This window comes from Phoxinus phoxinus, assembly GCF_949152265.1.
Source record: "Phoxinus phoxinus genome assembly, chromosome: 25".
Classification (NCBI taxonomy): domain Eukaryota; kingdom Metazoa; phylum Chordata; class Actinopteri; order Cypriniformes; family Leuciscidae; genus Phoxinus; species Phoxinus phoxinus.
This window is the reverse complement of record NC_136900.1, coordinates 11,186,424-11,213,588: the sequence shown is the minus strand read 5'-3', so window position 1 is coordinate 11,213,588 and position 27,165 is coordinate 11,186,424. Positions and strand designations below refer to the sequence as shown.

At 37.3% G+C, this 27,165-nt stretch overlaps 3 protein-coding genes across 4 annotated transcripts; all 3 read left to right on the top strand.

Annotated features, from left to right (window-relative positions):
* Positions 1-662: 662 nt before the first annotated feature.
* On the top strand, positions 663-10,318 carry hal (histidine ammonia-lyase). The gene is made up of 20 exons (XM_079602826.1): positions 663-964; positions 1,125-1,185; positions 1,692-1,719; positions 1,803-1,877; positions 1,977-2,049; positions 3,019-3,085; positions 3,628-3,665; positions 3,805-3,930; positions 4,139-4,278; positions 4,402-4,449; positions 5,810-5,957; positions 6,196-6,291; positions 6,377-6,435; positions 7,339-7,419; positions 7,637-7,702; positions 7,784-7,949; positions 8,074-8,208; positions 9,292-9,400; positions 9,520-9,589; positions 9,951-10,318. The coding sequence occupies exons 1-20, from the start codon at positions 718-720 to the stop codon at positions 10,080-10,082; spliced, it is 1,965 nt and encodes a 654-aa protein (XP_079458952.1). The 5' UTR covers positions 663-717; the 3' UTR covers positions 10,083-10,318.
* Positions 10,319-12,753: 2,435 nt separating this feature from the next.
* On the top strand, positions 12,754-22,780 carry nox5 (NADPH oxidase, EF-hand calcium binding domain 5; the record flags this gene model as incomplete). Its single annotated transcript, XM_079602825.1, has 16 exons — positions 12,754-12,873; positions 13,026-13,176; positions 14,227-14,437; positions 15,411-15,648; positions 15,726-15,879; positions 17,010-17,185; positions 17,368-17,550; positions 17,798-17,930; positions 18,835-18,977; positions 19,481-19,651; positions 19,739-19,783; positions 20,130-20,254; positions 20,388-20,472; positions 21,161-21,260; positions 21,828-21,994; positions 22,074-22,780. The coding sequence occupies 16 exons, from the start codon at positions 12,754-12,756 to the stop codon at positions 22,203-22,205; spliced, it is 2,334 nt and encodes a 777-aa protein (XP_079458951.1). The 3' UTR covers positions 22,206-22,780.
* Positions 22,781-23,105: 325 nt separating this feature from the next.
* glcea (glucuronic acid epimerase a) lies at positions 23,106-26,924 on the top strand. 2 transcript variants are annotated; one of them, XM_079602833.1, is made up of 5 exons: positions 23,118-23,247; positions 23,662-24,236; positions 24,996-25,232; positions 25,341-25,421; positions 25,512-26,924. In XM_079602833.1, the coding sequence occupies exons 2-5, from the start codon at positions 23,741-23,743 to the stop codon at positions 26,363-26,365; spliced, it is 1,668 nt and encodes a 555-aa protein (XP_079458959.1). In that variant the 5' UTR covers positions 23,118-23,247; positions 23,662-23,740; the 3' UTR covers positions 26,366-26,924. The 2 variants fall into 2 exon arrangements, with proteins under 2 accessions (XP_079458958.1, XP_079458959.1); XM_079602832.1 differs by having other exon boundaries at positions 23,106-23,247; positions 25,341-26,924.
* Positions 26,925-27,165: the final 241 nt, after the last annotated feature.

Genomic DNA, 27,165 nt, shown 5'->3' with positions numbered 1-27,165 from the left:
CACTGTGTGCTTCTGTCAAGTCGTCGTTTGTACACTGTGTGCTTCTGTCAAGTCGTCGTTTGTACACTGTGTGCTTCTGTCAAGTCGTCGTTTGTACACTCTGTGCTTCTGTAAAGTCGTCGTTTGTACACTCAGTGCTTCTGTCAAGTCAAGTTAAGCTCCTCGCTCCTTTCACCTCCCCCACACCTGACAGATAGATTCTTCTAATTTAATATCCATATTTTCCTAATTATATTATTACCAGTCCAGTATAAAAATTACAGAAAGTAGAGTCCAAACATCTGAAACGTTCTAAAAATTTTTTGTAATTCAACTTTTTTTTCTTTAACAACTTTTTATGCTTATGTAAATTGTAAGGAAAATATTAAATTGCAAAATTAGTAGTCTCAGAGTGGTCTTACACACATTTTAATCAAAATGTGTGTCTTTCTGCTGATGGTGGCAAAATTTTACAAGCTACAAACTCAAAGGAAATCGCTCAGTCTAACAGTTTGTTGACTGATAGATTCTCGTCTTTTTGATCAACACAGAACCTTTGGTGCAGAGATAACATAGTCAAACACCACCATGTACTCTGTCTTCTGTGTTTAAAGGAGGGGTCCACAGAACAGCCTTTGATTGGCTCATTTCAATTTGTGTACACCACCCAGTGAAGAGATTTGCATTGCTGATCACACTCCTCAGGTATCAGCCTGTGGTGTTGGTTAGTCAGTGGAGATGCCTCGCTTCACGGTCCACGTTCGGGACGAGTGGCTAACCGTCCCATGCAAAGATGCCACCTGCAGCATCAAATGGTTGGGTTTCGAAGCTTTCAAGCGCTACATCAAGAACAAACCCGACAATGGAGGAATCCAGCACATCAAAGATGTGCGTTTTGTGGTCAGAAGATGTCAGGGATTGGGGTTGCTGGACAATGACGATACTATAGAAGATGTGCTTGAGGACAATGACTTTGTTGAACTTGGTAATGTTACAAATATGGCTTATTTGTTCAGTGTTTGTCGAGAGGTTGAACTTCAAGCATTCAGTTCTTGACTGACTTTTTTTTAGGCTGTTTACCACAAATACTGAATACTTTTTTGCAAGATGCATGCTATAACATGTTATTTTACTGTTATCTTCAGCTATTGAAGGAGACACCATGCCACAAGATTTCATTCGAAGTCAGCCTGGGACGTCACACCTGTATCTTTATATTGTCAGTCAATTACAAATTTGATGATACGCTGATTACTTAATCAAATGAATCACAATTAATCATACACACCAATGTTTGCTGAGAAAATCCTCCAATTAAGATCATTCAAAGACATTAAATGCATATCTAAAGTTTTACTTAAATCTTAAATTGCCGTAAAGGGAAGAAAATCTTTACTGAAAAAAATAGTTTTATGTAATATATTTTAAGAAATTTTAAATGCATTCTTAATTTTGATCAGTTTTATAGCATTTTTTAAGTAACAGCACCAAAAGAATGCATTAAATTGACAATGCTTGTTGTTTTATATTAAAACCTTTTGCTTATAACTTATGGTAATGTTTCACCTGGTCCACATTTCGAATCATTCATTTATTTTTGTACAAAATACAAACTTACATGTAAATGATTGTCTTTCGGGAAAATCTCTCAAAAGCTACTCAGTAAACTCGAACAACTCTGAAAATGTCCTTAATATGAATGTTAAAAACAGAATAAGACCATATAGAGAACCAGAGCAAGTAAGTATGAAATATCAGTACAACAAATCCAGCACTTTGACCATCATCAGTCAGTACTATTAATGACAGCTGTCCGTTTTCAGTACATTTCTCTAGATGGGAACAGCCTGACCTCAACTGATCTGGTGAATTTAGGAAAAGGCCTCTATAAGATTAAGGTGAGTGGGATGTGCTGGATGTTCTACAAATTGTTTTGTGATTTAAAAATGAACATTTGCTAACAATATTTCTCAATGGAAATGCATTGCAACTTTTAGCTGACCCCAGAGGCCGAGCTAAAAGTTGTGCAATCGAGAGAGCTTCTGGACACCATTGTGAAAGAAAACAAAGGTGAGAATGACATCCAATCTACAGGAAATATGTTCGTTTTTTTAAAGTGATGAGACTGATTGTGATGAAAAATAAAGGTTCTGATAGGGTGTTTTCGCATTTTGGGTTCCCCAAAGAACCTTTCTGTGAATATATATATATATATTAAAAGAATATATATATATATTCTTAGTGTGAAGAGCAATCTAATAAAGTAAAGTTCCTTTAGTGCAGTGGAAACATTCCATGGATATTAAATGTTCTTCATGGAATCATCAACTTTTGTTTTTAAGAACATTTTTAGACATACATTGAATCCTGAGCGATATCTAGAATAAATTACTTTATATGTAATTTTACTGTAAAATACTATCAAATGTATTGTTTTTCCAAGTAAAATCTATGAATTACCATAAAATTTAATGGTTAAAAAAAAGGCATTCTCAGAATACTCTGAGTTACACATCAGGTATGATTACATTTTTATAAATAATTATTTCTTATTTGTGTTATCAGTAATGTGCATTAGTTGTAAGACACTAATGCACATTACTGATAACACAATAAATAATTATTTATAAAAAAATTATAGTTAGTTTATTGCATTATTATAGTGTCAGGTATGTTACTCTGATGGCGTTGTGTGTTTATGTCTATGACCCCATGCACTGTCTATATACAAGTATTGACTATGTTTTATGAACAGCCGCTTATGATTAACTCTGTTTCGTCATGTGGCTTTCTATTGTGCCAACTGTATGATGGTTATTGGTACATTTTAAGGTAAAAAGGTAGTTTTTGATAGTTAAAGTAGGTATATTTACATTATATCACTTGTAAACAGGCATCCTGTAAAACTGGAAACTGGTATCTATGGTATTTTCTACTGGTATTTTCAAGAGCACGAATATCCTCATTGATATGAAATAGTGGGGCTTTTATAAATATGACTCAACATGATAATTCTTATTTTCTTTTTTCCTGTTCTAGTTGTGTATGGCATCACTACAGGGTTTGGTAAATTTGCTCGGACTGTCATCCCAGTCAGCAAGCTCAAGTATTAATCTTTTTTTTCTTCTTTTTTTTTAATATGTTTGGTAACACTTTATTTTACAGTGTTCTTGTTACACGTAACTGAAGTAATAACAAATTATGCATAATATTCAACTAACCCTAAACCGACCCCTATTCCTAACCCTAACCATATAGTAGGTACCGGTATATGTAGCCAACCAAATGTTTTCTTACTCTTGAAACCTTTCGCATTTAACTACGTTTATTTAAAAAAAAATACTGATTTGTTAATGCAATAGCTAAAATTAAATATTGATCAATGAGCAATATATTGTACACCATGTATTAGTCTTTGTTAATGTTTGTTAATAAAATAATTAATTAATAAAACAATAGTTAATTGTTTGTTCATGTTAGTTCAAAGTGCATTAACTGATGTTATCCTTTGTTTTATTTTTATAATGTATTAGTCAATTTTAAAACTATCATTGTTTATTGTTAGTTGGTTAGTTAACTAATGGTATATTAACAAATGAAAGCTTATTGTGAAGTGTTACCTGCATCTCACATATTTGTGTCTTTCAGGGAGCTTCAGGAAAACCTTCTGCGCTCACACTCATCAGGTGACGTATTTTAGTTGAAATAAATATAAGTATGAACATATGTCTGCATATGTTTTTGTATGACATTTTGAAGATATGTACTCGTCGTGAATTGAAACTTTCATTCCGTCTACTATGTGATTATTATTTTTGATTATAGGCCTGGGAAGCCCTTTAAGTCCTGAAAGAACTCGAATGCTGCTGGCTCTGAGGATCAATGTTTTGGCCAAAGGGTACAGCGGGGTTTCACCAGAGACATTGTCCCGCATGATACAGGCCTTCAATGGTACATAATGGATTCCTCATAATTTTAACTGAAGGGAGTATTGTTGGGTATTTTTGTTTCTTTGGCGCAGCATGAAACATGGTGCGCCATTTCAAAGAATACTTTTATAGTAGTTGCTGCGTCTTTGAAAAAGTTTCTTTGAACTTCTCCCTCAGGAGGTTTTACTCAAGCTGATATTTTTACCATTTTCTTTCTTCTCTCGTCTCAGCCTCCTGTTTATCCTACGTCCCGGAGAAGGGTACGGTAGGTGCGAGCGGAGATCTCGCCCCTCTTTCTCACCTCGCCCTCGGCCTGATGGGAGAAGGCAAGATGTGGTCACCCAAGAGCGGCTGGGCGGACGCCAAATACGTGAGCACATTTTCTTTGGAGAGGCTGTGGTTGCAAATCTTTGTCCTAATGATAATGAAACATAAACATATTTACTTTTCATTTAGCCTTTAAAGTCACATTTGACCTTTGTATTGCCTGCAGGTATTGGAAGCACATGGTCTGAAGCCCATATCTCTGAAGCCAAAGGAGGTACGGTTAATCCCCTCATTGTGCAGTCAACATGTTTATCTCTGTTGACTTAGAGCTGTTTTGTGGGGCAGAAATGTGTGCCCTTTACCTGCCTGCTCTATGACTTATAACAGTGGAAACCCAACAAAACAAGTCTGGAAACAAGTTTTTTTGTTTTTGCATAGCAAAGGGACAAATTATACAAATTAAAAAAGAAATATTTTAAAAGTGATGCAGCATGAAGGCTTGGCTCTGAGTGGTAGCTTCACAAGCATGTTTTTTAACTGAAGAAGAGAGTATTGTTGGGTATTTTTGTTTCTTTGGCACAGCATATGAAACATGGAGTGCCATTTCAAAGAAGACTTTTATAATTTTTTCTAATATTTGCTGCGTTTAGATTTTTTTTTTTATTTCTCCCTCTGGAGTTTTTACTCAAGCTGATATTTTACCATTTTCTTTCTTCTCTCCTCTCAGACTCCTGTTTATCCTACGTCAAGCATGTTTTGATTGATAGCTATGTGGTTACTAACGTGTTCTGGGTGGTTTCTTGGGCATTGCTATGTTTTTCCTATAGAGCGCAACAGTATGGAGTGAAAACCATAGTATATACATAGATTCCTCATTCCTCAAGCCATCCGCCATATTGGAACAGTCAAATCAAGTCCATTACCACTTAAGAGCAAGTTGACTGCAGAAGTACTGTATATGTGCAATAGACATTAGCAGATGATTTTCACAGCATTAAGCTTATCATTAATGTGATTAACATTTTTGTACAAAAATTCCACCAATCAGTCGCAACAGGCAAATGCGCCAAAAGAGCTCTTTAGCTTCGCCTACTCCCATAAAGCACTGCAGATGATGTGATAAAGTCAGTCTACATATGCTCTCAAAAAATATGCATATTTTGCAATAAACTTCAAATATATTTTTTGCTGTTCGCAGTGCTTCGTGGGATTGTAGTTCTTTCCCTCATTAAATCCGTTATGTACACAGTTTTGTACCTTTGTATTTTTGTCCAATTTTCAAATACTTTTTTGCTTTAAATCAAAGTTTGTAATGTTGTGATTCACCCTGTAGCTGGTTGGCTTGATTCATGGCTTATTGTGCTTTAACGAAGACTTTTTAAATCCCTATGGGAGATATTAAGTGAAAAAATACGGAACCAGTGCCGCTGAAAAAGTGGGCGGGCACTGTTGGACTCTGTAGTGTCCTGGGAAGTTTCTGCTGAACGTTTCTGTGTCTGCCAGGGCAATTCTTATGTGGCTCCTGGATTATTCTGTGTGGTTGCTCAGCAGTTCCTAGGATGTTCGGAAGTGTTTGCTAAGTGCTAGTTTTATTCTGTGATAAGAGTGTGTGTTATGTTTATCTCTGTCCACAGGGCCTGGCTCTGATCAATGGGACACAGATGATCACTTCTTTGGGAGCAGAGGCCGTGGAGAGAGCTGAGGCCATCGCCCGGCAGGCTGACATCATCGCTGCCCTGACCCTGGAAGTCCTCAAGGGGACCACCAAAGCCTTTGATAGTGGTGAGGACGAAAATAAGGGTTGTGTAAGCAGACATGTTTACACACTGATTCTCAGTTCTACAGACAGAAGCTGTAAACACTGCAAGACTTCTCAGACAAAACATTACTAGGGAGACTAAACATATTTGTGTATCACTCCCTTGCATATAAAGTCACGGTCCCTCCTCCAATTTTCTGAGTAATGCAATGTAGTGGCGATGTAATAAACAATTTTAATGACAAACCAATTTCCTTACAGATATTCATGAACTGCGACCTCATCCGGGACAGAAGGAAGTGGCCTTGCGCTTCCGTTCCCTGTTGGACTCTGATCACCACCCGTCTGAAATTGCAGGTGAATGCCGCCTTTAAATATGCTCCATTAAAGCTCATATTTAGCCATTTGGTGGTAACCTGTCTTGCTTTTTTCATAATTGCAGAGAGCCATCGGTTTTGCGACAGAGTTCAAGATGCCTACACTATGCGCTGTTGTCCACAGGTAACATACAGAGCCCATTCTGGGTCACCCTAAATAAATTATGTTTTTTTGTTTAACTGTTATCAAAAGCAGTTTGAAATAAAGCTAAAATGAAATATGAATATTAGATTAGAAAAGCGTAAACTAAAAGACAATTAGAAATAGTAACTAATTCAAATAAGTTTAAGTTGAAGGCTGAAGCACTAAAATGCACTAAAAAATTATCCTAAATAATAATAATAATAACTAATAAAAATGACAATCACATTAAAAAAATACAAAAAAATTATTCAAATTCAAATAAAAGCTGAACATATAAAATTAAAAATCTAATACAAATTACGGTAACACTAAAATAAGACTGGTTGACACACGTGTGAACTATATTCTAATTCAGTTTGCCTTAAATTTGAAAAAATACATAAATAAATAAAGTTCAACCTAAATAATAATATTATAAAAAAACAAAAATGCATAACAAAATTACTACAAATTAAACTACAATTAAAACAGAACATATAAAAATAAGCTCATTCAAAATATTAATAAAAACTATTATAGTATATAGTATTAATATGTAATACTAAGGGTACGTTTACATGACAGCGATGTACTAAAAACGGGAAAAAAAATTCCTTTGCTTTTTTTGTGTAGATGACAACATTGTCAAAGCGATCCCCGTTCACAAGGATCCACGAAAATGCTGTATTATTCATATCAGGCCAGTAGTTGGCGATGTCACTTTCTAAAGAAAGGCTGCGTCTAAAGCTGAACACGTAATACGCATGACGTTACCGTTTGAACGGCCAAAACGCATAAAAGTTTTCCCATTTTAGTTAAAAACGCTGTCGTGTAAACGTCCCCTAAAATAACACTGCTTGACACACTTGAACTATATTATTCCGTTTTCCTTACATTTTGCAGGTCCATGGAATCGTCAATGACACAATTGAGTTTGCTAAGAAAATCATCAATACAGAAATCAACAGTGCCACAGATAATCCTGTATCCTTTTTTAATCTGTATATAGAAGTTGGAAACCTGAACACTGGCACTCATCTTGTAGTGTTGCTCATGTCTCTTCAAATCTCCAACTGAAAATGTTTTCCGGACACTTCTCCCAAGAGAATCACATTGGTGTTTTGTCCGGTTAGCTGGTCAGTGCCATAACTACGCCAGCCTCTTTCACAGATATGTACATTTGTCCTTGACTGTGAGTTAGATGGTGTTTGCAGAGAGAGGTGAGACAATATCCGGTGGAAACTTCCATGGAGAATATCCAGCAAAGGTATTTTATCTCACCACAGTAGCATTTATTTAACAAAGAGTCTCGACGACGTTTCGGCACATTCTCTTCTTCCACTCTTAGGCTCTTGACTATTTGGCGATCGGAGTGCATGAGTTGGCCTCCATCAGCGAGAGGCGCATTGAACGTCTCTGCAATCCCTCTCTCAGCGAGCTGCCTGCGTTCCTGGTCAATGAGGGAGGCCTGAACTCTGGCTTTATGATCGCGCACTGCACTGCCGCGTCTCTCGGTTAGCATCACAAAGTTCAAGAAGACTATAACTCTCTTTAACCAAATAGTGGAAAGTTTAATTTTGACTAATGTACTGAAGTCATGTTGACCATTAACTAAACCAGATCCATTTCCTTCTGCAGTTTCAGAGAACAAAGTGCTTTGCCACCCCTCCTCTATTGACTCCCTATCCACTAGCGCGGCCACGGAGGACCATGTGTCCATGGGAGGCTGGGCCGCACGCAAAGCCCTCAGAGTGGTCGAGCACGTTGAGCAAGGTCCAAAACCTGATATTAACCTCCCATATTCCCACTGACATCATCCACTAATCAATTCAGCTAAAATAATGACTATTATAGCGCCCCCTACTGAAGCACCAAAGCACAAATTGTAATAATACATATGATTTTTCAACACAATCTCATTGCAATTCATAACTGTTTTATGTTTTGGTGATTTGGTAGCTAAAAGGTGCGGTCACATAAGCAATATTTCAGTGAAATTGCAGACAAAAAAAAAGGTATATTGTGAAGAGCGTAGTGATGTATTAACTCTTTCCCCAACAGCATTTTTGATAATTTTTACCAAAAATGTCATGGCCCCTAAAATATTGTGTTGCATGAATATCTGAACCTGCAATATATCAAAAGAAAGAACAGACCCATCTGGTTTTGAACCCCTAACATTTTTTTTTTATTACATACTTTTAATTTATTTATATTATGTGGGTGTTTCATTAAAAAAAAAAACATTTTGAGCAAAACGCTGAGAAAATCGAGTTTGGATCGGATTCAGAACGATGATCAAAACACAGATGGAGTAGATTGAGTCAAAGTTTGCACAGTCTTAAAGCTCGTCCTGGGTCGACATTTCATTCTGTAACGTTAGGCGTTTTTTATTTATATGTTGTTTAATGTTGAAGATCGTGTTATTTTACATATGCATCTACTTAGATAAGCTGTCGCTTTTTTTTCTGTTTTTTCTGTTTTTGCTTCTTCTTCACCTGTGTTTTGATCTGGAGACTCTGAACTGCGTAAGAAGAAGATGCGTAATAGCGCCCCCTACCGTATAATAGTGAAAACGTGGATAGCCAGAAAATTCCGTCAATGGCGGGGAAAGAGTTGCGTATACTTTATGTACAAAGCAGCTTTCTGTTATTCACTGTGGTAAATTTGCATGACCAACTTGAACATGAACAAAACTTTTACGCATGAACGCGAAAAATTCCAGATTCCTATTGAAATTACTGAATTTTGTAATTTTTTTACTTTTTGTTGAACTGTTGTCTGCAAATACAGAACAGAATATGTAATTTTGGGAGAAATGAAACCTGGATATGTCCGTTTTATGTTTCCTTACAGTGCTAGCCATTGAGTTATTAGCTGCCTGTCAGGGTATTGAGTTTCTACGCCCCCTACGTACAACGACCCCATTGGAGAAAGTGTACGACCTTGTGCGTGCTTCAGTAAAGTAGGTTGAACAATGATACACTAACCTCAAAACCTCCAATATATTGAACTTTCATGTTAATAATTGGCAAATCTTCTTTCATCTGTCTCTTCCTACTTATCTTTGTCTCTTTTCCTCAGGCCCTGGATGAAAGACAGGTTCATGGCTCCAGACATTGAAGCTGTACATCGGCTTCTCGTGGACCAGAAGGTAAGACCCGCTGCTTCTTATTCTTGGCATCACTATTACTATTGAAACAAACCTCAAAACTCAGAATTATTAACCTTTTGTGCGTTTATGCTACAGACTTGAATGGTAGCTCACAAGTTGAGTCTTGTTGGGAAGAGTTGTGCTATTTTTTTCTAAACAATCAGACTTACAATTACTTGTCTGGTGGATCATAAAAGAGGTGAACATATCCAGACCAAAACATCCCAGAAAAACCTAGCAACCACATAGCAATATGCTATAAGCTACTCTATAGCGACTCCCGCAAATTTCTAGCATTGTAATGACAAATTTTGCACTAATAACATTCTCACGCCATGTCTTTCTTGTCTGTTGCATTCAGGTGTGGGACATTGCTGGGCCATACATTGAGAAATATTGTATGGAAATCATCCCAGAATCCCGCCCCTCTTCCCCCACAGCCTTTGCTCTGGACCCGCCCCCATCACCACGGAAACGGGTCAGGCTGGAGTGACAGGGATGGCATCCTGCTGATACTGTTCTATAGTCTCACGTTTAATACATTACCAAGCATTTAAAATGTGTTCATATTTCAGCATAGTTCTTACTGGTGTTTAATGCGTTTTTCTTTGAATGGAGTTCATTATAATATGGGAAATGTTCCGGTTCTACTGTATCTTGCCATCTGTTGGTCCTTATGCAGTTCTTCAGTTTCTGAGTGTGTTGGTGAATAAATGTCTTGTGATATCAGTATTTGTTTTCTTTTGTTTTTCTTCAACTTTCCCAGAAGGTAGCACACAGTGACAGCAGGATAGAGTCTGTGCCATGTTTTCATTCGGATATTGAAATGTCTATTGAATGATTTCATCAGTCCGGTCTTAAAGGAAATGTCTTTGAACTCATGACACAGAGGTATTTTGACAGATGGAGGGATGTTGGTCTTTGTTCTATGGCTCATTGCCATGTGAAATATATCTTAGACTTTATTATTCTTATTCCGCCGCTTTTTTGACGCGCTACTCGTCCTGCAGTTTTTGTCACAGACCCATGAATGAGGTGTCAAAACGTGCAGCCTAGTTTGGAATGGTGTGCTATGACTTTTATAAGAGATCGGGGGTTCGTTGTTCGCCCCAGGGGCGAAAAAGTCGACGAAAAATCCCATAGACTTAACATTGCGACAAACTTTGACGAGTCATAGCTCAGAGCGAGGATTTCGTAGAAATGTGAAATTTACCACATTTAAAGAGGCTGGCAGGCTCTGTAAGAACATACCTCACAATGGGGTAAAAGTTGCACCCCTGGGGGGCAGGAGCGGCCCAAAGTTGACGTATTGACTTACTATGGTGTAGGACGGCCCATGTAAAGCAGCTATCAAATTCCCTTTTTCATTTTTTTTTTTCAACATGTTCATTTTATGAGTGATGAGTGTTCTCTATAGGAAACAAATGACATGAGTGTTGCTAGCAAGTTCATTCACTACAAAAATTGTTTCTTGCTTCTTATTTTTGCTTTGCTTTTCATTAAAAATATCCCAAAATTCCTAAATACATTTACGTGAGAAGCAAAATGACTTAAAATTTTTTGTGCTTTTTGTGCTTGAAATAATAAAAAAATATCAGGGTAAAAAAAAAAAAATGTAAATCTTAAAACAGGACTTTTTTAATTTGCTTAACGCATGGACAGATATTATCTTGTTTTAAGCATAAACTCGCTAGATTTTGATGATTTTTTTAAATGACTGTCATTTTCAATAAATAAAATTCTAAATTTCATTCTGTTCCTCAGAGATATCATACAGTATGACTTATAATATATAAAAGTAGTGCTGTCAAATCGATTAATCGTGATTAATCGCCTATAACATAGATGTTAGTAAATATATATATATATATATATATATATATATATATATATATATATATATAATCGATTTGACAGCATTAATAAAAAGTCACATGGACCACTTTTATAGTGCTTTTCCATCCAAATGAGTACCGGTAGTTGTGTATTAGATGATAGACAGATTGAAGCGTTAGCGGTGGTTTTGTGATGAAGAGTGCAGGATGGGTCTATACTGAGGGATGTCAGAGGCAGCTGCTGCTGTGTGTATGAGATATTCAATGTCCATTACAATACTGGCCGGCCTCCCTCTCCCTTATATGTTCTCCCTCTCTCTCGCTCTCTCTTTTCCTCTGAAAGGTGATTCAACTAGATTAGCTGCAACAGCAACAACTACAACTTAGGACTGCAATAATATCTTTTCATTTTTGTCTGTGAGAACATTTTCATGAAAAGCCAAAAGGGAATAGACTGAGAGGATTTTTACCTAAAGGTAACGGTTTCTTTGAACGGTTGTTTTGAATGCAAAATTGTGTTAACTGTGTAGTTATGCCCAGGAAACAGTTATTGTATTGTCTTCGAACACATATATACTGTATATATTTACTGTAAAAAATACAATACATTATGACTGGTGAGATGTGAGATATGGTAAGATATATTTATGGTAATACATTACCATTGTGTGTGTGTGTGTGTGTGTGTGTGTGTGTGTCTATATAAATATATATATATATATATATATATATATATATATATATATATATATATATATATATATAATGTGTTTATGAGTTAATTGTTTATGGATCTTTCTACTTTAATGGTTTATGTATTTTAAAACATATAATTTTTAAATATGAAAAATAGTAAACAATTATATATGTGTGTGTTAATTATGTTTATTCAAGTATATAAAATACTTTCTATTTTAATGCTTTATGTATTTTAAAATATATAACATGTTTGAATAATGACTAATTATGTGAGTAATGCAAGTTAAAAATGTTACAATCCCACAAATCAAGTTTCAGAATCTGTTGTTAAAAATGAATTTATATACGAATCTACTTTGATCCAGATAAATATTGCTTTCCACTATTTAATAATTGATTTAAAATCTGGGCATACACTGTAAGAACAAATATTAGTTGATTGGCAACGGATTTATTTTTTATTATAAAAAACCTTTTTTGTTCAGCCACAACCCTGATGCTTTACATTACAACTGTCTGAATTTGTTTCCTGCAAAATGCTGTGTATGTAGTTCTAGACTAAATGTGATTCTGACAGGAGAGTGAGACACATTAATGAAACTGCTACTTACATGTGTGTGAAGCGGAGACATGAGTCTAGATGAAGACGCGCGCTGGCTGGAGTGGGTCACCAAGCAGTTCGAGAGCATTGCAGGAGACGACAAAGAGATCGACCTGGACGAGTTTAAGACGGCTCTGAAAGTAAAGGAGGTCAGTTTATTGATCATGAAAACCTTTTATTATCCCCCTGAGATGATAGATTAATAGTTAATAATAAATAGAACATTATTTTAAAGTCAACTTATTAACTTATTCTGAAAAGATCTCAATATGCTACTTTTTTCTCTCTCTTATGGTTGTAGTCGTTTTTTGCGGAGAGGTTTTTCGCCCTGTTTGACTCTGACGGCAGCAGCTCCATCAGTCTGGATGAACTTCTCAAGGCTTTAGATCTTCTGATCCATGGCAATGAGACAGACAAACTACGCTTCCTCTTCCAGGTCTACGATGTGGATGGTGAGATGTACAGTACCATCATCTTTTACTCTTTCATTCTGTAATTCAGTGGTTCTCAACATGTTGCGGCCTCCTGTTTTTAAAATATTTTCAAATAAATGGCATTATAGTCAAATTATTTAAATAATTATTTAGAAATGTAAACCATGTAGAAAGAATATTGACAATGGAGGTTGAGACCCATAATTCAATTGTCTTTATTAAGTGTGGAAAGACTTGCAACACACAATTTACTTTCTAAAGGCCTTTAATGCGTTGGTAAAATTATGTAAACATCCCTGACTGCCAAGTATGTGTTAAATCCAGTGATGTTGTACTATTTTGTGTAGTTTTACAATCTGAAAACAAATTTGGACTCGATTTATTTTTCTTTAGTGCAAATGGGTTCATGGCTTCAATAATATTTAACTCACACACGTGTGCAACACTGACATGTCTCTTTCATCTGATTGGTTAAACCGCCCCGTCTTCTGTATGGCGTTAAAGTCGGAACTAAATTAAAGTTGTGTGATAGTCTTCTCTTCCTTATTGTGACGAAACCTATATATCAGAGTGAAACGGCTTCATGAACAAGAACAAATGTAGGGCAGGACTTGGGAATTAATTGATTGATTGTGGTTTGCAATTGGTCGAACTCATGTGAGTGACAGGTTACCCCGCCCTCGCGCCAGTAAACACGTCATCAGAGAAGAGATGGGTTTTTGGTTAAACATCGTAAATAACGTATGAATATTGGCCTGAATATTTGTTTTACTTTTTTGTTTATAATTGGCAATATTATAGGCCTATACTGTACAATATTTAAGTCTTTGTCTTTTTCGTTATTCTTTCCCAAATAGGAAATTAAATGGTCAAAACGTACCGTTCCTGCATTAACTTAGGCCTAATATTGTTGTTCCTGGGACAACATTACACGGACCATGACTATATCAAAGCATTCACTGACTGGAATGTTGTGCCAGGAACAACAAAGGCTGTTGATCCAGAAACATGTAGCTAAATCACGATAAGATGCGTTAATGTAATCATTAATTTAATCTAATCATGTAGGCAGTGGTTCCATAGACCCAGATGAGTTACGTACGGTTCTGAAGTCCTGTCTGCGTGAAAGTGCCATCTCACTTCCTGAGGAAAAGCTGGATGACCTGACGCTGGCGCTGTTCGAATCTGCTGATAAAGATAACAGCGGCTCCATCACGTTTGAAGAGCTGAAGGCAGAGCTGGAGAACTTTCCTGAGGTTATGGAGAACCTCACCATCAGGTGGGACATAACGTTAATTATGCTGATCACAAGAGTGCTGATATTCAACAAGTTTTTACACAACAGTTCAATAAGCAAGCGAGAAAGAAGTAGCATTGCGTTAATTATAATTTAGACACAATATTGCCAGTCACTTTATGATTTTTTTTTTACACCAAAGAAAATAGTAGTACTGAAGAAGTTAGCATATATCTAGAAGTGTTATATTCCTAAATGATTTTCGATTCAGTTGATTCAATCAATGACTCACACATAATGACAGTCAGTTACATGTTTAGTTTCTCAATGAATCACTGTTTTCTGAACGAATCAATTGAGTGAATGAATCAATGACTCGCTCATAAAGACAACCTGAAAAGAAAAACAATAGAAGATCTCATAGAATTTGTAATGGTTTCAAAGGTTAAAAGGCGTATGGTTTGTAATAGTTTTTGTAGTGGAAACCATTCGTATTTTTGTGATGGTTTCTATTGTTGTAGTTTTTTTCAACAGGGGCTTTTTTGGTTTAAAAATAAATCAGTGTTTTTTAAAAAAAATGGGTTGAATAAGTGATTCAAAGACTCACTCAGTAACCAGTCACTGGCATATCTATGAGTGCAGCAACAGTCAGGTTCTAGATGTAAAAAAAATTACGATAACAATAACTTAGAAACATTTATGAGAAGATACACTCATCATGAGGTACAAGGTTGTTAATTGATGGTATATGTTTTTGTTGAAACTGTTAAAAGTCTGTAACAGTGCTTTAGGAACGTCGATCAGCCAATCATATATGGGGACCAGAACTAAACGTTGTATGACCATGAATAAAAGCTAGAAAAAATTACCAAAAAACATGCTATTCACCATGACTTGTACATACTATTCTTAGAAAGCCATATACGATAGCTTTGTGTAATGATGAGTGATCAGAGTAGACCAACATTTAAATGATTATTTGCTGAAATTTCCACTTTTTTGTGTTTTCGCCCAGTGCCGCCAACTGGCTGAAACCTCCTGATCTAGAGCAGAAGAAACGTAAGACTCCTCGATACCTGACGCGGGCATACTGGCACAACAACAGCCGCAAACTGTTCTTTCTGTGTCTGTACGCCCTCCTGAACGTGCTCCTCTTCATCATGGCGATGCTGAAGAACGCGCATGGAGGTCCCTGGTTCATGGTGGCTCGGGGCTGCGGACAGTGTCTCAACCTCAACTGCACTTTTGTTATGGTGAGTTGGCCTCGTGGATTCATCTAATACAGCGTTTCCAGTAGTGACAGTAGGTTTTGTCTTGGCCAAAACTACAGGTGCTGATGTTAAGGCGTAGTCTGACGTGGCTACGTGCCACCTGGGTGGTGAGGATCTTACCTTTGGACCAGAACATCTTACTGCATCAGATCGTGGGTTACGCCATCCTGATCTTCACCATCGGGCACACTGCCGCTCACGTCATGAACTTTGGTAATAAATCTAGATAAAAATAGTCTAATTCATTTTTGTAGGAATATTTTGAAAGTCAGAGGATCCAAACAACAACGGACTCGCCTGGCATTCATTCTATGGATAAGAAAGTAAACATGAACTTGGTGACCTGTAATAAAATTGTTTATAAACATGATGAAATTAATCCTTCCCTCTCGTTTTGTAAAAAATCCTTCCCTCGCGGGTCAAAATTAGATTTTTTCCCCCCAGAAAGCTAATTTTATTTCATTTTAATAATATTTTTTTATAATTTTTTTTGTTATTTTTTATTTTATTTCCCTTTAAATTACTAGATTTGATCAATAAATAATAGTAATCAATAGTAATTTAAGCACATTCTTCACATTCTTTCAACATAAATTCAAAATAACTCACAATTTCATGCATAAACCTTTTAATTCAGCTCAAAATATCTTACATTGGGTGTCTTTGCTTTATTTATAAATAAAATAAGTTTTAGCATTTTTAGTTTGAATTTTGAGCATTTTTAGGTTTTTCTATGTGTACTGAAGCATTCCTCAGATTCCATTCATTCCTATAGGGGTCAAATTGACCCGTGAGGGAAGGATTTGTTACTTTTTAAATTTCAACCACAAAACTCCTCAAATAATTCAAGATTTTTTTGTGTATTCGTGGTTCAAGTGTGAAAAAAGTCCTGGGGGTCTTGGACCCCTCCGATGAACACTCAATAAAAAAATAAATGAAAAAAAATGGTTTCTGGGTCAAAATGACCCGAGGGAAGGATTAAAGGGATAATTCACTCAAAAATCTGTCATCGTTTACTTACCGTCACATTGTTAGAATGTCTCTGTAGAACACAAAAGATGATATTTTGAAAGTCAAGGGGGTTCATTCGTTGTATGAACAAAAAAGTAAATGATGATAGAATTAAAAAATTTGGGTCTACTATCTCTTTAAATTGAGTATATAAAGTATATGACATTGTAACATAACCAGGGCTAATGGCCCTAAGATAACAAAATGGCCCTGTATGGTCATTTTGGCCATAGGGCCCAGGGCCCCTTATGGCCCTGAACATAACAAAAGCAATTTATTCATAAAAAATATCCCAAATAACTGATGAATGTATACGTTTTCTCTGTTCATAGCCCGAATGTCTCAGAACGATGGCATGTACCAGCTGTGGGAGTATCTTTTCACCACCCGTCCTGGTATTGGCTGGGTCAACGGCACCGCCTCCATTACGGGTGTTGTTCTGCAGGTTCTCATCTGCTTGATGGTGGTGTGTTCCAGCACATTCGTCAGACGCAGCGGTCATTTTGAGGTGATGCCTTTCACATTGAATTCATGAGAAGCAACAATCTGCACATGGTCGCTGTTGTGAATACTAGCTGTGTTTGCAACTTATTTCAGCCTCACATACCGAAAAACAAAAACCATCTCATATTCCTAAATAAGTGTGGTCAAAGCATAATATGTTCAACGAAATGTATTGTTTTTGTGTAGGTGTTCTACTGGTCTCATCTTTCCTACATCTGGGTTTGGGCCCTGTTGGTCGTTCACTGTGCAAACTTTTGGAAATGGTTCGTGGTGCCAGGGGTGATGTTCCTAATTGAGAAAATTGTTGGAATGGCAGTGTCCCGTATGGGTGGGCTGTACATAGTTGAAGTCAACTTATTGCCCTCAAAGGTACAGTCTTAGCCAATGTACATATTTAGGCGTATTTTGTTTTCTGGAACATTTAGTTAGTCATCCATGAGCTAAGCCTCACCTCCTCTGTATTTGTGTGTGTGTGTGTGTGTGTGTGTGTGTGTTGTGTGTGTGTGTGTGTGTGTGTGTGTGTGTGTGTGTGTGTGTGTGTGTGTGTGTGTGTGTGTGTGTGTGTGTGTGTGTGTGTGTGTGTGTGTGTGTGTGTGTGTGTGTGTGTTTTTTTAAGGTAACACATTTGGTAATCAAGAGGCCTCCATTCTTTCACTTCAAACCTGGAGATTATGTGTTTATAAACATCCCTGCTATCGCCAAGTATGAATGGCATCCGTTTACTATCAGCAGCGCTCCTGAGCAGCAAGGTAAACCAAATGGAAAGTATAAAAATATGTTAGTCTTGCGCTATTGTAATATATTGCCTTGATTTGTTTATTTTTCTGCAGTTAGGGGCATTGAAATGCACTGGAGAAAAATAATACTCATGTTTTGTCTATGTTTTTGTCTTGTTTTGCAGTAAAAATATCTAAACATCTTTTTAAAAAGATACATTTACCCAAACATTTTTTTTTTGGGGGGGGGGGGGGGGGAGGTAGACAAAATGCAAATATGTTGTAGCCTACACAATAAGATTTATCAACAAATCTTGTTTAAACACAAACTGTCTTGACCTGAAATGCCCCATTTATGCTTTTTTGAATATTACCTTTCATGTAGTGTGTAATATACAGTGTTGGGGGACGTTACAATATTGCATTACTCAGTTACTGTTTATGGAAAGTAATGTGTTATCGTTACTTTTGCATTACTTTTTCGCACCTGGTCTGGGCTTGCTTGTTTGTTTTTTTAAAAGCAAATGTAAAGGCTCTTTCTCACCAAATGTTGAAATGAATAAGCCTCAGGCTAAAGGAAATTGTACGCCTGTACTGTACAGCTCAAACAAAAGCTGGCCATTCTGGACATATTATGGACATATTATGAGAACATGAAAGTGTTTTCTCTAGGAGACTCCAAAACAAAATTAGGAACATTTAAATTGCATTATAGAGACATTTTATGTTTATTTTTCTTACCAAAACAAAACTGTTCTAACAAAAACTAATTTACACAAAACAAAATATTTACACAAAAAAAGCAAGGTTTCACACAATAAGATATGTTTTCAAACAAAACAAAAACCAAACCAACTATTTTAAATAAACAAACAAACTGTGTATGACTGTTTGAAGTGATTAAAGGTTCCCTGCTCAATCTCATTTCTTCAAACAGATGTGCTGTGGCTCCATATCCGTTCGATGGGCCAGTGGACAAACCGCCTGTATGAGTTTTTTAGACAGCCGGAGAGTCAAACCATCAGCAGCAAGAGGCTCACCGCCAGCCTGAGGAACAGACGGCACCAGAGCAGAGCACAGGTCTCGCTGAGTGTCAGAATTGAAACACATTTGTGATCACATCATAGCATTAACAATACTTATTGATTTTCTTTTATCATCTCGACTGGCTTCTCTCCGGTATTTTCAGGAACAAATTTTGCCATTTATTGTAATGAAAGACAATTGCAAATTAAAAACTATGTGTAACACTTTACAATCCCATTAATTAATGTGAGTTAACTAATATCAACTAACAGTGAGCGATAGATCTGTTACAGTTTTTATTCATCTTTTTTAATGTTAGTAGTTAATATAGATACAATGGTTAATTGTTGATTTACAACTTTTGATTTTAATAATGTATTAGTAAGTGTTGAAATTATTAACTATGATTAATACATGCTTTCGAGGTATTTTTCTTTGTTAGTTTATGTTAACTAATGTAGTTAAATATTGTTTGAAAATCTAACCTTATTGTAAAGTTTTACCGAACTATCAACTCCAAAAAAGTTCATCACAATTTACACTTCTTCTCCATGTAGGATGAAATTTTCAAGTCCGCAAGCTACAACGGCACTGTGGCGTCTAATAAGGATGATGCTGTTGAACTGACCCTGTACCGGTCAAGCGTAACCCGCACAAGCTCCCAGAAGCCCGTCAGTGACCCAGAAGCCCAGGTAGAGCCGGGAGACACCCCTCCGGTCCCCAGAGAAGTGAGTTTCTGTCTGAATAAAACAGAATATATATTCTATTGTATGTGAGATACACAACAGGCAGATTTATTTTCTGTTGTCTTCCAGCTGACAGCAAAATTAAGTGAAAATCACAGATACTGTAACATTAAGGTAAGTAATTTGGGTGCACTTTATTTAAAGGCATTTGTGTTACAGTGTAATTATACATTTAAGTAGAGTAATAATAGTAAACTACATGTACATTCTATATATTTAGGATTAGGGTGTGGTTTAGAGCTTGTAGTAATTACTGTAGTAACTACATGTAACGTGTAACAAGGTCACTGTAAAATAAAGTGTTACCATAATTTGTTACCGTTTTAATGTCTCTTTGGTCCTGGAACTAGATTTTTAATCACGCACCACTACAACAGAAAATGTGATTTAATTTATTTAAAGTGATCGTCTTCTTAGGAACTGTACACATCTGGTTATGCCTTTTTTGTGTGTGTTTTAGTGCTATGTGGATGGACCTTTTGGCACCCCGACCCGACAGATCTTTACATCTGAGCATGCGGTGCTTATCGGCGCTGGAATCGGCATCACTCCCTTTGCATCCATTTTGCAGAGCATCATGTGCCGGTAAGACACATGCAACACCTCCATCCACAAAATTAAAGTTTTAACGTTTTCTTTGCATAAAAATACCACATGCAAACCCTTTAGAAACGTTTACATTTTTATGTAAAACAATATTTTTTGTCTTTTTTTTTAGTTATCGCATGAGAAAGCAGAACTGCCCTAGTTGCAACTACTCCTGGTGTGAAACCCTCAAAGACAATGAAATGAAGCTGAGGAAGGTAAAAGGGGCACTCTGCAAATCAGACAAATGAAAACTGGAATAGATGTAGGAGAAAAACAATATATGGGGCAAAAAACGTTTTCTTAAATTGGCCAGGTTTATGTCGCCTTCTAGCAAAACGATGGTTTGCAACATTCTGACTCTAAAGAGCCTTAATTGTGCAAAAAAATGGTAAAGAGCCCCTACAAACAATATGAATCATTGACATATTTTGTTTTACACTCTCATTTTCCTGAAATATAATGTTTAAATGCATATATGGTAAACATCTTTTTAAAAAGATACATTTAGAAAGTTTGGGGGGGGGGGGGGAATTTACACAAACAAGCAAATATTTTAACACAATAAGATTGTTTTCAGACCATCTGTCTTAAGTTTATTTGTCTTACCAAAACAACAAAACAGCTGATTTACACAAGTCAAAACATTTACACAAAAAAAGCTTTGTATGATTTGTTTTCAACAAATCTGAGACATGTTTTCAGACAATCTTCAAACATTCTTTCAAACAAAACAAAACAAAACATTTTAAATTAGCTGTTTGTGACTGTTTGAAGTGATTAAAGGCTAACTTTTTGTTTTTTTACATTTAGCAATCCACTAGCAGATACCGGTAGACAGATTCAAAGCTAATAGACATAAATCATTTTGATTTGATGAGGTTTTAAATATCTTATTTCCTGCAGGTGGACTTCATTTGGATCAACCGAGATCAGAAATCCTTTGAATGGTTTGTGAGTCTCTTGACCAAGCTGGAGATGGACCAGGCAGATGAAGAGCCAGAGGGTAAGAGAGAACAGAAGACACAAGCTAAGTTTCCATCCACTTGTCAATCGAATTATCTGAAGTTCGGTAAAAAAAACTTGTGCGAATAAAGCTGGTGAAAATGTGTTTCCATCCAACGGCTTTAAAGCGAATAAAAACCTGTGCATAATGACGTCACATGCTGTTTTGCAATCAAATTGGTATATCGGATTGATTTGAGACATTTTAAGGTGTTTCTATTTATTTTCGCACTGAATCGCACAACATTCAAGCCAACATTTGCGAACAAAGTTTTGCTAGACAAAATGCAATTCATTATTTATTCGGCAAATAACGTTTCCATCAGCGTTTATCGCATAAGCCGTATATCGATCAAGATAAAATCCGATGAGACCGAACGTATTTCATTTGAGTCGATATTCATGAAATTCAATCGAATTTTATCAATTTTCAATCGAGAGAGAGAGAGAGAGAGAGAGAGAGAGAGAGAGAGAGAGAGAGAGAGAGAGAGAGAGAGAGAGAGAGAGAGAGAGAGAGAGAGAGATGGGCTTGGCACAGAAATGGCCAATCATGTTTGTTTGCTTTCAGGCCGTTTTTTGGAGATGCACATGTACATGACATCAGCCCTCAGTAAGAATGATATGAAGGCCATAGGTCTGCAGATGGCTCTGGATCTGCTGGCCAAGAAAGAAAAGAGAGATTCCATCACGGGGCTCCGCACACGTACCCAGCCAGGCAGGCCAGATTGGGCCAAGGTATGAAAAGCCCAGTATTCTATTATATTCTATTCTATTCTTCTATCTTTGTTTCTTGATGATGTTTGTGCATTTTCAGGTTTTCCAGAAACTGTCTGAGGAAAAGAAAGGAAAGGTCCACGTGTTTTACTGCGGTGCTCATGCTCTGGCCAAAGTCGTCAAGGCCCAGTGTGAGCATTTTGGCTTCAAGCTTTACAAAGAAAATTTTTGAGCAATTTACAATCATTTCAGTTGTTTGAAATCTTACTTTGGCCATGTTTTCCATAACAATAATAATCGTCTGATAATCTGCTTTTGCTAATGTGTCTGATGTTGTACATTTTGTAAAGCTCATGTTGTCGTGTAAGTAACATTTTAACTCTTTTGATCAACTTATGTATGTTTTTATTAATTATGCATCATGTAAATTGGTTGTTGTTTTGTTTTAGCCTTGGTATGAAAATAGACACTACAGTTGATGTCATGTAAAAGTGTCTTAAAAGTAGTATGAAGTAATTTACTGTAGTTATCCACATGTAAATACAAATAATGAAGAAGAGAAAAAAAGGTCAAGATTTTGATATGAGTGTGTGTGTGTGGTACTGTGTAACGTGTCAGTGTTTTTAACTATGTTCAAAGCATATACGATAATATTTTTGATGCCTATTGTATATGGACATAGGCTATTGCTAAAACGTTCGATATTGTAACCGATAAAAACGTGTTCTCATACCTGTAGCAATGTGTTCCCCGTTCTTTCTTTTACAGATTGTCGGATTTCCTAAATAAAAGTCAAACCCAGACATGCATTCGCTTGGTTTATAGAGACATCTTGCGATTATGTGCAGCAACGCAACAAACGCAGCACTTAATGGACTGTTTATCATTCAAAATTCCAATAATATTCTGCACAGAATATTAAACCTATAAACTTATTCCTTTTTTTAAAACCTCAATACTATTCTAAAATATTTAATACATAATAATAATCATTATCAAATAAATACATATTCGTAAAACGATTAAAAAACAATTTAAGAAAATAAATATATCAATATTCACCTTATGTCACACCTATTTGATATTAGATTGGTGATTGGCTGCCACGGAGGTCAGTCTCCTCTCATTGGCCAGTGCTGCATCAGTACAGGGGAAGCATCTACAATGTTGCAGATTTGAGGCGAGAGGAATCTTTCAGCATTTATTTTTCTTTGTCTGACTATTTTATGCGTTCATAGACCCTCGCGCAGACGTCGTGCTGTTTTCAGGTGATCGTAAGTATGGTTTCATTCCGTTTGACAGCTCTGCATGTTGTTCAGCGCCTCCATTCGCAGTCAAAATCACATGAGCCCTCGCAGTTTCAATTTAGAGTGATGCGATTAGATTTTATAATCATTCGCCTGTCCGTGAATGTGCTGAAGGATTAGTGCTCAGTAACGGGAATGATTTCTCATTCATAATTTGACCATGCAAGTTGAATCCAAATAGCCTAGTATGTTGTACTGTACATTAACGTTTAATGTTATATTTAAATGTAATGGTAATATGACTGACTGACCATAAAATTCCTTATGCCAGAGATTTGTGATGGTAAGATTTGAAATTGTCAATTTTTTTGTGTGTGTGGTTATTCCTAGAATATGACAAAATGGTGGACCCATATTCACCATCTTTACCTTTGTCTGCAGATGCTGCACCTGAATCCTAAAGGTTTCCTGATATGTTCTGGTGTCAGTTCCACTAACACCGCATGGCTGTGATGTGACAATGCGCTGTCTGGTGGCTCGAATCAATCACAAGACTCTGATAGTCATCTGTGCTGTATTTGCCCTCATCACTATACTGCTGTGGAACAAGTGCTCCAGCGACAAAGAACTGACCACACAGATCAGACCTCAGCTGGAGTTTGCGCCCACCCCAGAAAAGGAGGAGGAGGAGGACAACGGGCAGGCCCCCGAGGCCCCACCTGGATCCAGAGAAGTCACTTATGAGCAGATCGACTGCCTCATCAATGAAGATGTGATCATAAAAGGCCGTAGGGAAGGGGGCGAGGTGTATCTGCCCTTCAGCTGGGTGGAACGGTACTTTGACGTCTACGGACGTCTGGTGCAGTATGATGGGACGGAAAGGTTTGAATTCTCCCACAGTTACTCCCGGGTGTACGCCCAGAGGGAGCCTTACCACCCAGATGGTGTCTTCATGTCTTTTGAAGGCTACAACGTGGAGGTGCGGGATCGGGTGAAATGCATTAGCGGTGTGGAAGGTAATTTCCTTAAATCCGGAGTAGCCAACCGGGTTGCTTGTGGAGAGCAATCGTCCTGCAAAGTTCAGCTCCAACTAGGGGTGTCTATAGAGCCTTTTTTTATACTGCTGTGCTGCAGTATAATATTAAATGATGTTAAAATATAGGACAATTATATATTTGCTAATGAATTACTTTTCATTGGCTTTGCAAAAAGGTCTTATATTTTGTGTGATTCATTTTGATTATTTCGGACAGTTGCACTGAATCGTTTACACTGGTCTCTCACATCAAAATAGTAACAGGATACTTTATAAAAAGAAAAAAAAAGCCATGAATGAGGTGAATATTTACCTACAATCTATTTTAGGAACCAAAACTTGAAAATGCTTTATAGTTGTTCAGCGATAAAGCAGATCTTTATTGCACATGCACCTTGTGAACGACTCTATTTGGGGTAAAGACAATTTATAGACTATATCCATAAGTGTATATTAAAAAGAAAACATAAAAATTTGGGAACACATTTGATAGAGTGCTCGTGCCCCAGTAAAGGCTAAAAACGCTCCTGGCTCCAATCCCAAACTAACACACCTGAAAGCTGATCAAGTCATTTAAGGTTACTTAAAAATGAAAGGCAGGTGTGTTGAAGCAGGGTATTTGGAACTGAAGTCTGCAGGAAGGTAGCTCTCCTTGAGCAGAATTGGCTACCCCTTACCTAAATGGTTTCATATTGAGTTATCCTATTTCTGGAATATTTCTGTGTTTTTATGTTCACAGGTGTACCAATGTCTACCCAGTGGGGTCCTCAGGGGTACTTCTACCCCATCCAAATAGCCCAGTATGGGCTGAGCCACTACAGCAAGAACCTCACAGAGAAGCCACCTGACGTAAAGATATATGGCATGTTAGAGGAAAAAGAGGGCTCAAGTCCGTGGGTCGTCCCTAAGGGTTGCACGCTCTCCAAGGTCCAGGATCAAGGTCGCTCTGGGTTAGCGCACCATTTTGTCACAGCGGGTATGAACTCCTTGTGAATTTTTGTACGTTTGAAGTTGTAGTTGTTGTATGGACTGTTTTGCAGTTAATTATCATAGATGGATGATTACTTTTGTGGTATTTCCGTAGAGAACTCCGATGGTGTGTCTTTGGTCTTGGACAACACAAAAGATTTCGTCTTGACCTTTGATGTGAAGTTTATCTCCAACGGTAGTGTCTCTGTTGTTCTGGAGACCACAGAAAAGGGACCTCCTTACATTATCCATTACATAACTAGCCCACTCCTTCTTTCCTTTAAAGCCAGAGAGGTCACCTACGGCATCGGCCCCAGAGCCACCTGGAGCTCCGTCAGTCGTGACTTAGTAACGGATTTGCGTAAAGGCGTTGGTTTGTCCAACACTAAAGTGGTGAAAGCGACCAAAATCATGCCTCGCCGTGTGGTCCAGCTGGTTCTTAGAGGGTCTGGATTCATCAGCAATATCACTGTGTCTTCCACCGCACACATGGCTGCCTTCTTTGCTGCCAGTGATTGGCTTCTTTATAACCAGGATGAGCACGGAGGGTGGCCGATCAAGGTGACCCGTAAGCTCGGAGAGGGCTTCAAGAGCTTAGAGCCCGGATGGTACTCCGCCATGGCCCAAGGCCAAGCCATGTCGACGTTAGTGAGGGCGTACCTGGCAACGCATAACCCTGCATACCTCGGCGCCGCAATCCGAGCGACATCCCCCTTCAAGAGGACTTCAGAACAACGTGGTGTCAAGGCTACATTCATGAACAAGTACGACTGGTATGAGGAATACCCCACAACACCCAGTTCGTTTGTTCTTAACGGCTTTATCTACTCTCTGATTGGGCTGTACGATGTGGCGGAGACGGCAGGCAACAAGCTTGGTCGAGAATCGAGCGTACTCTTCAGTCAAGGACTGGAGTCACTCAAGTATATGTTGCCGTTGTTTGACACAGGCTCTGGAACTGTTTACGACCTGAGACACTTTACCCTTGGTGTTGCCCCTAATTTAGCACGCTGGGACTACCACACCACTCACATCAACCAGTTACAACTGCTCGCATCAATCGACAGCGCCCCCATTTTCAGAGAATATGTGAAACGCTGGAAGACTTACCTGAAAGGAGGCCGGGCCAAGCACAACTAGACATGCTCAGAGGGCAGTTTTATATAAAGATTTGAACTATTGTTTGAGAATGTAGTAAACTGAGAACAAGCGTTTTTACTTTTCACAGAAAAGGGTGCATATTGTATCCGACTTGATTGCTTTAAAGTGTCATGCTGAAGAGCTTGAGTTGTTGTATGGACTTCGAGAATGTGCCGTCACCTAAAATATTTATTTCCAAAATATCATGGTATATTTGAATGTAAGAAGCAATGCACAGGTATTTACACACCTTTGAAGGAAGCACAGAAGATTTGCTCTAAAAAATGACTTTATCTTAATGCATACAATTAGTAAATGTGAGTAGTCACACTAAGGATTGTGTATTATTGCATCTATGAATAGGTTACACTGTAAAAAATGTCATTATTTTTGCAAAATAGTAAAATGAGTGCTTTGCATTAGAAATGTTTTAGAATTATATGATATTTGTATTTTAAAGCACAATCCTATCATAGGTCATCAAGATTTGATACAGTTGCACACTTTGAATTGTTTTTTAGGATGTAATTATTTAAAGCTTAAATAAATGTGCTATTTTAAAACTAAATGTTTCTGTGAGAAATCATTTCTACCTAAAAAGAGACACATATGCACATATAGTAACACCACAGCATTTTTTTAAGTACCTTGGAGTCCCATGTAAAACCTCAATATGGTAATCATTACTGTAACAAAGTGGGTATTATGATCTGAAACAATCACTGTAGGCCTACGTACATAGTAATGCCACAGTATGGTACTATTTTGTAAGGACTTTCACTTCCTTTATGTAACGTCAC